This window comes from Oryx dammah, unplaced genomic scaffold (genome assembly GCF_014754425.2).
Source record: "Oryx dammah isolate SB20612 unplaced genomic scaffold, SCBI_Odam_1.1 HiC_scaffold_11077, whole genome shotgun sequence".
Taxonomy (NCBI): Eukaryota; Metazoa; Chordata; class Mammalia; order Artiodactyla; family Bovidae; genus Oryx; species Oryx dammah.
This window is the reverse complement of record NW_024080471.1, coordinates 7,471,728-7,485,382: the sequence shown is the minus strand read 5'-3', so window position 1 is coordinate 7,485,382 and position 13,655 is coordinate 7,471,728. Positions and strand designations below refer to the sequence as shown.

At 36.1% G+C, this 13,655-nt stretch overlaps 1 protein-coding gene across 9 annotated transcripts in view; it reads right to left on the bottom strand.

The window, feature by feature from the left end:
• Positions 1–2,878: 2,878 nt before the first annotated feature.
• Positions 2,879–13,655, bottom strand: part of LOC120860498 (AT-rich interactive domain-containing protein 4B) — a 139,096-nt gene continuing 128,319 nt past the window's right edge. For 7 of the 9 annotated variants that reach the window (XM_040236323.1, XM_040236326.1, XM_040236325.1 and 4 more), the window contains 4 exons: positions 11,170–11,283; positions 8,532–8,747; positions 7,306–7,452; positions 2,879–4,632 (listed from right to left, as the gene is read on the bottom strand). In XM_040236323.1, coding sequence (XP_040092257.1) covers positions 4,505–4,632; positions 7,306–7,452; positions 8,532–8,747; positions 11,170–11,283 — 605 coding nt within the window. In that variant the 3' untranslated portion in view covers positions 2,879–4,504. Of the gene's footprint in view, positions 4,633–7,305; positions 7,453–8,531; positions 8,748–9,604; positions 10,512–11,169; positions 11,284–13,655 lie in introns of those variants that run through there. The other 2 variants (XM_040236327.1, XM_040236331.1) reach the window with 2 other exon arrangements.

Sequence of the window (13,655 nt, the reverse complement as noted above, 5' to 3'; positions counted from 1 at the left end):
TAGTGTCTCTAGATACAAATTGATGTCTGTATTCTGTATCCCCACTCACCATACCTAGTGAATATGTGGTAAACGGACTTTAAAGTAATAAAAGATAAATATTAGATAATCATTAGGTAAGTCATTGACTCAGTAGTTTGGGTGGTGAAAGCAAGCGACCTTCAATCTTTGGGGACAGACTTGCTATTTTTGGAGAGCTGCTTAACAAGTCACTGGGGATGTATGTGACTTTTTTTATAGTCCACATCAGATAACATGATGGAAACCCATTATTTATTTGCTTGGCCCTGATTTTGCTTTGAGTCCCTCAGTTTGACTTCCCGTAATTATGACCTTGTGGTATCTCACAGAGAAAAACTGTCCGTATCTGCAACTCAAGCATCTCCATCTATACTATACCATCCAATGAAGATATTCTGTTCAGTTTTCTTTCAGAATGTCTTCCAGTCAGATTCCTTCCTCACTCCAACATTCCAAGAATCACTTCCTAGCTAAAGCATGGTAACCTCATTGAATCTGGCTTTCCTGACACTTCCTCTCCACACTAGCCTACTGCATTCCACTTCCAGATGAATCTGTTAATGCTAAATTAAGATTTGCATCTCCTCTGTTACCATCCCAATGATCATCGCGTTTCTTGTATGCTCATACACTGCCCTCGTTAAAGCTCTTATGCACTTTTTCCTCAACCATATAATTTAGTGCTTAATTTTATGATCATATATATATATATATATATATATATATATATATATATATGAGAGAGAGAGAGAGAGGCTTCCCAGGTGGCCAATGGTAAAGAATCCACCTGCCAAGCTGGAGACACAGGTTTAATCCCTGTGTCGGGAAGATTCCCTGGAGAAAGAAATGGCAAACTGATCCACTATCCTTGCCTGGGAAATCCCATGGCGGGCTACAGTCCATGGGGTCTCAGGGTCGGACATGACTTAGGGACTAAACAACATCTTCCACAATTAAACCATGAAACTATTCCTCTGGGAGATTTACCTCTTATACATATAAAACCCATCATACGATGTTAGACAAAATTCCCTAAATAATAGCTTAAGTTTAGACAAAAGGTGGAGAAATGGCCTTTTGAATTTCAACAAGAATGAAAGGCAGCCCACACTTCAGAAGGAAAATGGTTAAGTATGAGACAGACATTGGTTGGAGACAGTTAAAAAATGATCCACACTGCTATTAAGAACTGTTTTTTAACCATTTAGGGATCACCAATGCCTTTGACTAGTTTCTTAAACTTATAAGCGCTCTTTTCATAAAAAAGTACAAATACATTTTGTAAAAAACGTTAGGGGTTTCATGAAATCTACTCCACTGTCTCTAATCTCCCCAGGTTATTAAAATTAACAAGATCTCACCCTCAGATTATTTTAGTAGGAAAAAAGGGTTTTGGAGAACACTGAAAAACATACCATCTTAATTTTATCTGAGATTGTAAACTAGTTTGGTAAAATGTAGTTTAGGTGATCAGGGAAAAAAAAGTCAAATTCCAGAAATACCAGGAAATTCTCAAACTCTCTGGAGAAGCTGGGAAGAAATAGGCAAGCAAGAGGGCAGAAAAACCCAACGGTATAAAACCTGAACTCCAAAGCTGATCATCACTGTCCTTTAGAGCACTCTCTATAACACACCAAGTAGATGATATTGGGAGTTCCTTGAAAAACAGGGTTTCATGATCAGGTAAAACTAAAAACAGTAGGTTAAGGAAAAAACTTTCTTAAAGTTTAAAATATGCTAATATTATAGCTCTAAGAGGCTTCCCAGGTGGCACAATAGTAAAGAATCTACCTGCTAATGCAGGAGACCCAAGAGACCTGGGTTCCATCCTTGGGCTGGGAAGATTGCCTGGAGGAGGAAATGGCAACACACTTCAGTTTTCTTGCCTGGAGAATCCCATGGACAGAGGAGCCCGGAGGGCTACAGTCCATGGGGTCTAAAACAGGTGGCTATGACTGATTAAGCACACACACACTGAAGCTCTAAGAAGGGAATGTGCTATATAGAAGCATTTCCAAAATATATTTGATAAATTCCCAGAGCATTTCCAAGGAAATACCAGGAATACCAGGGACTGGTATTCCAGAATCTCATTTTTGAGAAGCACTGTTCTATAGATTTAAAAACTCATCCCTTAAATGTTAAACTAACTTCTGTGAAAAGGGTCATCACAAAAGTGAGTCAAAAATAAACATTTGGGCTTTGGGGGCCTTAAAAAAAGTTTTTGTTCTAAAGAAAGGATTTTCTCTTAGTGGAAAGGTCATTAAATGGGGTGAAAAACCCTAATTACTGATTTTAAAGGTTTGGAGCAATACAGTGGTTCTCAACCTAGATGCATATTAAAGTCACTGTCCACCACCTTAAAAAAAAAAAAAAAATCAATAACCAGGTATCATCCCAGACCAATTAAATATGACTTTTTGAGAGTGGACCCTGGGCATTGACTATTGTTTTAACAATCCCCAGATGACTCCAAGGTGTACTAATGGGGTAGAGTACACTAAAAGCTTAAGGGAGTCACAAAGGTCTAATAACATTAAAAGACAAGGAAAAAAAAAAAAGCTGTTAGTAATGGTTTCAAGTGTTAAAAGTAAAAGCCTTTTTGATTTTTCTTTAGATAAACCTCCAAGTCATAAGTATTCATGTTCAGACTCAAGCTAAACAGTGTATGCAAAGATATAAGAATGCCTAATAACTCCTGTACATAAATCTTGTTAATGGACTTTCAATTCCTGCAGGCAGAATATTCCCTTTTTAAAAAAATTAATCCTTTCTGATCATATATGCTGGAAAAGTATATTTCAGTCAGTCATCATACAGAAATGAACTAAAATTACTTAATCTTTTAGAAACAAAATCAAGGATTCACAAACTATGGCATTTTATTTCAGAGCCTTTGCTTACATTTGTACAATATATTACATAATTCTTCATTGTTTGCAGATCCTAATATATACTTTATAGCTTTTATTCTATAAGCTTTTCTTCAAGGTTTTGCTGTCAACAAATCTTTACAGTCCTGTACAAATTTGAATAACTTGAAACCATTTTCAACAAAATTAGTTACTGTAAGCACACACTACAAGACTGAAAATGCTTTTCTTAGAAAAGTTGAATGTAAAGGATTCTGACACGTTAGCATCTACAACAAAACGCTTCGAAATTCTCACATGTCGTATTGCCAGAAAACAAATAAAACATGCCAGCTCCATCCAAAAAAAGTACACAGAAGTACAATTAAAACAGTAAAACAGTCTGTACAGTAAAGTACTGTGTATTAACAGTGCCAGGTATTAAATAGCTTGAATGAACACATCCGCAATATACAAATGTCTTACAAAGGTGTAGAATTAAATACAAGTGCCAAACAGAACAGAGATTGGAATCATACAACATAAAGTCAACACAAGTGAAAACAATTTTGCGTTCATTTTGGATTTTATACAAGGCATTTAATTTTTATAGGCCTACCACCCCAATTAGCTATTTATACTTAAAATAACAACCATCCTTTTGAGACAGTTTGTAGCAACAGCCTTGAACCATACTAATAAAGTTTACTTGTTCCTGAAGTCCTCTTGTTGTAGCTCATAATAAAATAAGCAATACAAATGAATTATCTGTATTTAAGGAAAAAGAAACATTTACAAGAAAACACAAAAATATAACTGTTATAATTCATTATGAATAAATATACACTTTGAACTGGCTAAGTACAATCTTTATACATTGTTTAAGATTTAATACAGTTTATTAGCCATTTTCTTTTTTCACACAATGTATTATATCAAAATTAAAAAAAAATACTGATTTATAGAAAAATGGCAAAGTACAGTAGTTCCATTCCAATTTGAAGGGGCATGAAAAGCCACTGCAAGACCTTTTAGCCTAATTCAAACCTGTAAACATGTTCAGTCTTTTTTAAAGAGAATCTTTAATATTTGGTTATCAGGACTGATGTCTAACATCCTGTTAACTGCAGGTTTTGAATTTATTACATGTGCTTGACTTATACAATTAAAGCCACCCTAAGGTGACTTGCTTTAAAAAACAATTAGCTTGTACAAATGAAAATAGGTTCATATTTTTTCATAAATAAATGGAAAAATATCAAATGTTCCAGCTTTAACAAAATACAAGGGAATACATATACAGTAAGTTTTCTTAACATGTTCTGGCCACCCAACGACTACGCTTACTGTATTGTCTCTACAGGCAGTGAAAAGCCTCCATTTGCCACAGTGGAAGGCCTTCAAGTTACCAGACACACAATTCCCAGACAAGTTGGAAACAATTATTGCTTGAGGAAAAGCAGTCCATTGTACTTTTTCTTCATAAAAAAAGTGCACTTAAGTGCCAAGTCAGCTTGTCAAGAAACAATTTTAAATATAAAATAGTGCTTGTCTGATTTGTTTGTGCCGCTGTGCAGTATAAAAAGGCGCGGCCCGGAGCCGGAAGTGCAGAGTGCCTGGCCAGCCCGCCGTCACCTGCACTCCACCGACACTCCGTTCTGGGGCGCGCCGGACAGGGGCGGTTCAGCCAGCGCCAGCATGACGGCAGCCGTTATGGAGCTGGATGAAGGCGAGGACGACGACGAGGAGGTGGCAGCACCTGCGCGGAAGGGAAGCCGAGAGCTTAGTAACTGCACAAAGAAGCAACACGCTAGTCCTCTAAACTGAGATTCTGCTGCAGTCTCCAGAATCATTTAGCCTACTACGAGAGCAGTCGATTTCTAGGATACCATAATGTACACAGTCGAGAATCTAGTGCGCCTCAAGTAAGGGGACACTGCCGAACTACCGGAAGCAATGACAAGGCAGAGACCAGGGAGCGCTCCTGCACTGTTCAAAGGAAAGTAACTGTGGGCTCCGTCCACGGAGACATGGAAATACAATAAAGGCAGACTTTCAGTAATAATGAAACAAATGTCGAAAAGACCTTGGAATTTAATAGGAAAATCTGTCATCTACCCCCAAATCTTTTCCCCCTTCCAATTCCCGTATCCTTCTGCTTCTGGAGTTCCTTACGAAATGCAATGTGATGAGACTCGAAGGCTAACTGCTTTTTAAAGTTGGGGAGAATAACTGCTACTACACATCACATCGTAGCTACTGCCTTTTGCTCCACTTGGTTTACAAAGCAAATGACACATTATTATTTTCCTCAAAGAAATTCTCTCAGTGTTATAAATCAGCGTTTGAAACTTATTTTTTATGGAATATATGCACAAGGTTAAAAAAAAACCATTCAGAGATGGGAAATAAGGGGGAAAAATGAATTTTCCTCTGATTCAAGACCCTCCTCATCTTCCAAATTCCCCTCCCCACTGTTACCCCCACTGTTAACAACTGCACCACCATCTTTAAAACGCCACAAGAGGGACTGGTAAATCTGGCCCCAGGGCCAAATCTGGTCTGCCCATTTTTGTTAAGAAAATCTGATTGGAACACAACTATGTCTATTTGTTTAGATCTAGCTTATGGCAGACTTCATACCTATGATGATAGGGTCCAGTAGTTCTAAAAGAGACTACAAGGTTCACAAAGCCCAAAATATTTATTATCTGTCTCTATAGAAAATGTTTGCAACCCCAGTTCTAGATGAATTTTATCATAGAATCTAGACACATGACATGCATCTTTAAAATGAAAACACTAGTAACTTTGTTTTTAAAAAGGCAAGTGGAAGCATAGTACAGAGTGTAACTAGGTTTTTACACTTAACAATGTGAGATGTTCCTTATCACTACATATACAGATTTACCTTCTTCTTTTCAAAGTTGAATAGTTTTCCATTATATTTATGAACTGCAACTACTTTAATTCCTAGCCTTTTGCTGTTACCAACAACAAATGAATACTTAAGAGCATTATAAATAAAAATTTAAGTATTTAAATATATTATTAGAGAATACAGTTTAATGATTTCGACCTTCTACTATAAATACTACCATAACAAACTTCTTTGCGGCCACATATTCTTCCTTGGGACCCATTCTTAGAACTGGAGGTAGCTAGTTGTCCAAAGACACAGTCAAACCATTTCCCAAGATAATTGGGCCTGTGGTCCATCTACTTCATTTTATTGTGCTTTGCTTTACTGTGCTTCAAAGATACTGTTTTTTTACAAAAGGTTTTTGGCAATCTTGCATCCAGCAAGCCTACTGGCACCATTGTTTCCAACAGTATTGCTCACTTTCTGTATGTGTCGCATTTTGATAATTCTTACAATAATTCAAACTTTTTCACTTATATTTGTTATGGTGGTGGGAGCAGTGAGTTTTGATGTTACTATCACAATTGCTTTGGGATGTCATGAACCATGCTCATTATTATAAAAGACAGTGAACTTTTTGATTACTAAAATAATAACAAAGGATTTAGAATAAAACAAAAACTTAAGCTGATCGAACAGCAGCAGGGTTTGAGAAAACTGACTTCAATTCTGAAAGAAGTTCTACTGTGGGTAATATGCCATCAAACAACATTGCAGAGAAATCATTCATGACAGGAAAAGCCAATTGGTAGAGCAAACTTCAGAGTACTACAATGCAGTCTTATGTTAAAAAACTGCCACAGACACGCCAACCTTTAGCAATCACCACCCATCAACACTGAGGCAAACCCTCCACCAGCAAAATGATCACAATGAAGGCTCAGATGATGGCTAGCATTTTTAGCAATTAAGTACTTTCAACTGAGGTACATTTATTATTCTTTTGGAACATGATGCTATCGCACACTTAACAGACTACAGTACAGTGTAAATATAACTTTCATATACACTAGAAAACCAAAGACATTCCCATGACACACGTTATTGTGACATTTGCTCTTCTGTGACCGTATGGAAACGAACCGACAGCATCTTGGAAGTAGGCCTGCACTTGTTTCAGCAGCCCTGTCAGATTAAAACAACCCCCTTCCCTCAGATTTTAACCTCTCTCACTCCCTCTGGTCCTTCAGGTTCAATGAAAATGTTACAGCCACTCTGAATCTAACACAACCCACCCAGTCACTGCCTTAGCATTGCTCTACTCTGTTCACAGTGCGTTGTACTATCTGACATATTACTAGTTTTTTGGAGGGAAGCAGATGGTAAGCTCCATGAAATAGAATATTATGGTTTGAGATAATTGTTTTAGATAAAGTTTTTCCATTTTATAGATGAAGAAAATAAGCCAGAGCGGTTACTGCCTGAAGAATCACAGATACAGTTCACATGAGCCCAACTGTCGAGTCAAAACTCCTTTGTGTTTAGGTAAAGTAAGGTAAAAACACTTACTTTCTCTTTCTTTCTTCTTTAAACGCTTTCTCCTCCGATCTATGGAAGCTACTTCCGATTTTAATGATAGATAATGTTTTCTGATTTCTTGCAGTTTTTCTTGAAGAATTGTGATGCGTTCAGCACTTGTCATATTTTCCAGGTCCGCTGTGAATTTAAAACTTTCATTAATATGCATTTGTGAACAAAATTTTAATATATTACAGAATATATAGTGTGGTTGCAGAATGAGGTCAAGGCAAACTTTAAAAAAAGCCTTATAAATATTGTTTGCCTAAGTTTTCTTCCCAGCCTAAAAAAATGCCCAGCACTAATACATGCAAGGTAATTTTTGAATGAATGTGTAGAATTAAAGATCTTATGACCTAAATAAACATGGATGTTAAAATTTCCACATTTGTGCCCACCTCCCCCCCAAAATCCACAGCATCACTGTAGTATATCATTTAAAATTATACTTAGAAATAAGACTGGAAAGACACCAAAAATTTTTTTTTTCAAAATGTTTAAATTGCATATATTTTTGAATGTTAGAACTCTGAACAAAATTTTTTCTTGTCTTTTTGTTCTTTTTTTGATTTTTTAATAAGTATGCACAACTTTAAAATTGTTAGAAAAATTTTCAAATGCTCTGAAGCAATTTTCAATCTCCTAAGAATATTTCCTTGCATGAGAAACTCTGAAGTAACTTCTTTATAAAAAGAAAACAAAAACAAAAACTTGTAATGGCTATTTTTCAGGTATACAGAGGTACAAAGAGTAGTATAACAGAGTCACATATACTCATCCAGCTTCAATAATTAGCAATTCATTGTAAATTCTGTCTCATGTATACCCTACACAATCCACTTTCCAGGAGCAACACTAGATTTTTTATAGTAAATTTCTGACATTATATCAGAAATATCTAGTCAATGTTGATATGTGCCTCAAATGCCTTAACATACTGAGTAAAGTCAGTCAGACAGAGAAGGGGAAATATCATATGACATCATTTATATGTGGAATCTAGAAAATGACGACAAATGTACTTATAAAACAGAAAAAGACTGACAGAGAGCAATCTTATGGTTGCTGGGGGCAGAAGGATGGCGGGAAGGGATAGTTAGGGAATTTGGGGGACATGTACACACTGCTGTATTTAAAATGGATAACCAACAAGGGGGAAAAAATTACTGGGAAGAAGTTTCTATTGCTTCACCTCTGACTTAGCATATGTCACTTACACATCTGAAAACTCCACTTGTAAACTTTGGGTAATCGATTACTGGGTTCCTTGAGGTCAGGATCCTTATCGCCATTCTTTCCGCATTTTCCTGGAGACTGTGTCCTAGCAGGAGATTTGGTACCATGAGCCTTCATCCCAGTGGAAACTGATTTGATGGGCTGAGTCTTAGTTACACTTTCACCAGCAGAAAGTTCTTCACTATCACTACTATTTGCTGAAAAAGAAAAAATTTTTAAAGCATTAGTAAACAGAAAAGTAATCATAATTTGTTACAGATTTTAGTGGACAATTTAAAAATTAACCATTTCCATTCACTACTATAGTAAACAACTTGCTTTACAGACCCTGACTAAAAACTTGGAAAATTATCAAGTATAAACACAGCAGCATACCAGTTAAGGAAAACAAAAACTCTTCTTACCTGAATCACCAATAATGTATTTTTAAAAAAATACTCCAAGTAATCTTTCATTATATCTGGTGATTACCAAATATGCAGTAATTATTTAAATAGCTTTTAACTCTACTATATTAAAATATATATATATAGATAATAGAATACAGCATTTTTTAAAATGAATCATATGAAATCTTCTTAATTTCATATTTTAAATTGTGTACATGCGACACTTTCCTACTTCTCTGGCCAAATCAATGACACACTATCATTACATTCAATAAAGAGTTCTTTGAAAATAAATTCCAAATTTTAATATATACAATGATTTCTTAAGAAACTCCTGTTGACTAAAGTAAATCATAGGTTTTACCCTGATAAATATATTCAGTAATTTATGAAGAATTCAGAAGTCTATGCAATGATGTTAAATCTGCCTTTGCTGATTAAAACCTCAATGAAGTGTGTGAGTGTGTGTGTGTGTGCGCGCGCACGCGCTCAGTCGTGTCCGACTCTTTGTGACTTTATGGACTGTAGCCTGCCAGGCTCCTCTGTACATGGAATTTCCCAGGCAACAATACTGGCGTTGGTTGCCATTTCCTACTTCAAGGCATCTTCCCAACCCAGGAATCGAACCTCTGTCTCTGTTATCTCCTGCACTGGTAGATGGGTTCTTTATCACTGTGTCACCTGGGAAGCCCAAAGCCTCAATACCAGAAAGGAAATCTTCAACATCTTGACATGTGAATAGGTGATGGAATTGCTATTTCCATAAATTACCTCTTTCTGGATACAAAGCATTACTGTAGATTCTATGAGAGTTAATTCATTTGACTAAATTATTCTCAGAGAACTGTTTCCTCATTCTGATTTACCAAGATATAAGTCCAATAATTAAAATGGAAGAATATATGATCAACTGCTATAGCTCAAAATTATATGAATATGTCAACTGACTTGTTGAAAATGAGCCCTCTTGGAGAATGTCATTTAAAAGTCTTAAAGATAAAAACATTACAATGTCATTAAAAAATAGTCTTGAATATCCTTTCAGTTACTCCAAATGTGGCATCAATCTGGCATCAAATTAATCCATTTTCTTTTATCAGTTCTTCATTTAACAATAGCTACCCTCCAAAAAATATAGTTCAGCTCTAAAAAACTGAAAAGTATTCCAGATAGGAAAGACACAGAACAACTCCTCCCCACTGTGGTGTTCAGGAGTAAAGAAACTCCACCACTCTTTTGTACATGTCTTAAAAGAATCCCTTCCCAGTCCCCCCAGTGCTGCTCTGGAACCCCTGGCAACTCCTAGCTCAGCCACCCAAGGCTTGGCCCCACTCTGATGCAGTGGTCTGCCTCAGCTCGGCTTTCATGGCCTTGCTGAACACAGCCGCCCGGGGCCCCGAAGGATGCCATATTCACCGCCTGGAAGTCATATGGGCTCAGCAGAACCGCGGGGAGCTGGCCGCAAAACCCTTTTCTGCACTGAAGTGCAGGCAAGCCGGCCGATAGCAAAGGTCAGGCAGTGGAGGTGGCAGGAATCTCCTGGAAGAGCAGCAGGAGGTCAGTGTGGGGCACCTGAAAAAAAATTCTTTACATATTTTCTGCTTCGTACTTTGTCTACGAGAGAGAGAAAAAAACGTGCAGCTCTCAGGAGAAATACAATATATATATTCCTGTAGACTGATAAATAAGAATCATTGCTAAAGTCATTAGTTAGAACATATTTAACCCCTGTATTCTTAGAGCTGCTCTTGAATACACAGTTCAGGATATCAAAGATAAAGATATTAGGCTGCAGCTATTGGAATCATAGCTCTAAAGCTATCTTGATTGTTCTCTTCTAGGCTGATTTTGCCTGAATGGATTACAAAGCAATCAGTTTCACTGTAATAAAAAGAATATATAATTCAAGTATTTAATAATATGTAATATATATATAATGCAAAAGAATCTGCACATAAAACTAACAAAAATGTTGGTGTTTATATTACACTGGCTATTATTTTTTAAAAGGATTACCTGAATCAGCAATCAATACCACTGCTGAATAACAGCAAATTGCTCAATCCTAGAATCTACCTGCAGTCAAGAGACTTCTGTGTGATTTTTGCAGGGGTAGAGACAACAATCAAAACATTAAGTATCCCATATCCTAAATACCCTTTTCTTAAAGGGAGAAAAAAACACATCCACCATCATCTTCATATTTAAACATTAGAGATTTCACACTTACTGCCTTTCCCCTTCTTTTTGTTGTTTACCACTGTAGACTTATGGCTTCGTTTCTGCTTTTTTGACGAATTTCCTCCTCCCTGAGCTTCTTTCACTCTTTTCTGACCTGTACAGGCTTTGATGGGGAAAAGAACTATTAAGTAACACAAAATAAAATCAAGCTTGTCCCCAGGTATAAATTAATTCCACATTTTAGAAGAATAGACCAATTCTGAAACTACAGATGTTCTTTGAGATTTATAAGTTATCATAGAAATTATTAGAATTTTAAAAAGTCATTAATGAGCTGAATTATAACACATAATAAAACTAGAGTTTTTTTAAAAAGCAAATAAAGCACTACGCTGGTGGCTGAGTGGTAAAGAATCTGCCTGCCAATGCAAGAGACATGGGTCCTATCCCTAGTCTGGGGAGACCCCACATGCCGCAGAGCACCTAAGCCTGTGTGCTGCAGCTACTGAGCCCACGCTCTGGACCGCAGGGGTCGCAGCAACTGAAGCTCTGGTGCCCTTGAGTCTGGCTGGGCAACCAGAGGAGCCACTGGAATGAAAAGCCTGCACAGAGCAACAAGGAGCAGGCCCTGCTCACCGCAACTAGAGGAAAGCCTGCACAGCAACAAAGACCTAGTGCAACCAAAAATAAACAAACAGATAAAAATTTAAAAATGAAAAACAAATAAAGCATGCACATCCTTCTTGGGCAATGGTTAACATGTATACCATTTACAAATCCAGTACAGTAGTTCTAAAAAATATGTCATCATCTTGGTAGGAAGTTATTTCAAAATATTATAAAGTCTCCCCTTTCCTCAAGGATTAGCTCAAGTCTTACCTTCCCTGATGTCCAGGCTTCAATGATTAACTGCTAGTCCAAACTACAGTTTCTCTACTTCTAATAGGATCCTCAGCCTCTGCTGTGTTTCTAGTGTTTAATTATATGTATTGTTTTTCAGACTATATAGTAATCTCTTTTTCCTGAGACTTATAAAGTCTTATCTCTATTCCACTGCAGTGTCAGATGCTATTAATATAACCACAATACAATCAATACTATGATGAAATTATGCCATGTTTGTTACTAAAAATGTTTCTTAATCCTGTTACAATGGTAACATATACAAGACATGGCTTTGTTGGTTAAAAAATGGAACAAGCTATTTTAAATGTTTTGTTTACAACTTTTTAGTTGTTTTTTTTAATGGGTTACATCTAATTGATAACTTTTCCTAAGGCTATTTTAATATAACAAGGTGAACCATAAAGGAAGTGATTTAGATATTACCTATATTAAAGTACAGAATCTTAACAATAATTGCCAAATTTCTCTCCAAAAGAGTTTAATTCTGAAACTTTCATCTCCAAGAAATAAAAAGCTTACTGTAGGCTAACCTGGAAGGCAATCTTAAATCTAAATTGTAAAACTCACATTTTTACTTTTAATATAAAGTCAAGTCTTCAATATCTGCAGATAAATTTACTCCTTTCACAGACAAAGGGCCATATGAAACAGGTGCTTAAGAATTTATTTTTAAAGAGATACAAATTCTAAAAAATTCTGTAATATGCTTTGATTTGATAAGACAGATATATCCTAAATGAAGTTCTCAAAACTGCTTACTTTTTAACATGGTTAAGATTAAAATTCAAAAGGGTAATACTGACATAGTCTATCAGACTTGTTGAAAACACATCTCAATCTTTCATTAGATATGAGGAGCACGGTGAGGATGCAATCTCTTCAGAATTATGATTAAAAGTTCATTATATTTTATTGAAAGCTTCTCTAATCATCTGCAATAAATGCTTTTTTCTTCTTGAGGATATTTATGCCTGGATAATTCAAATCTGTGAGACAGTACAACACACAAACATGTGTGTAAATATTTAAATAAAAAGGAAAGATTACTGAAATCTACTGCAACTATATTTTTACTTAATATTTTTTGAAAAATGTTTTAAGACAAAATTATTTGTCTTAAATAATAGATAGTTATGTCAATTAGGTCTCAGGGAAACGAAAAAAAGGGAAAAAAAAAGGTTTATGAGAGAAAACTTAAAGTTAACTAATTTGGTCTAGATTGTATCTCCTTAAGCTTACCTAAAAACCTGAAATCAGTATAATAAAATCTGGTATGTTATACAACATACATACCCTAGTGCTTTACACTGGAAAAGTGTGTTTCAAAGCCAAGTGTCAGCTTACAGTATACTGATTTTTAAAGACACCTGAATGAAGTGGTTTATAAGAAGAAGGGTGTCAGAGCTATGGCACCAATAAAAAGGCACTAAGACTTCAGCGAAGCACAACATAGACATTGGTCCTTCAATCTGGAAGCTAGGCAACCAAGAAAGCATCAAATTCCTTTACAAACTCTCAAACAGTAGTCAGGCTCAAAAATCAGTTTGACATGGTTATCTGAGGAGAGCACAGACTGGACAGTTGTTTGCTCCAAATCCCTACAGAGAGTACTTTGGTTAAGGGTGGACG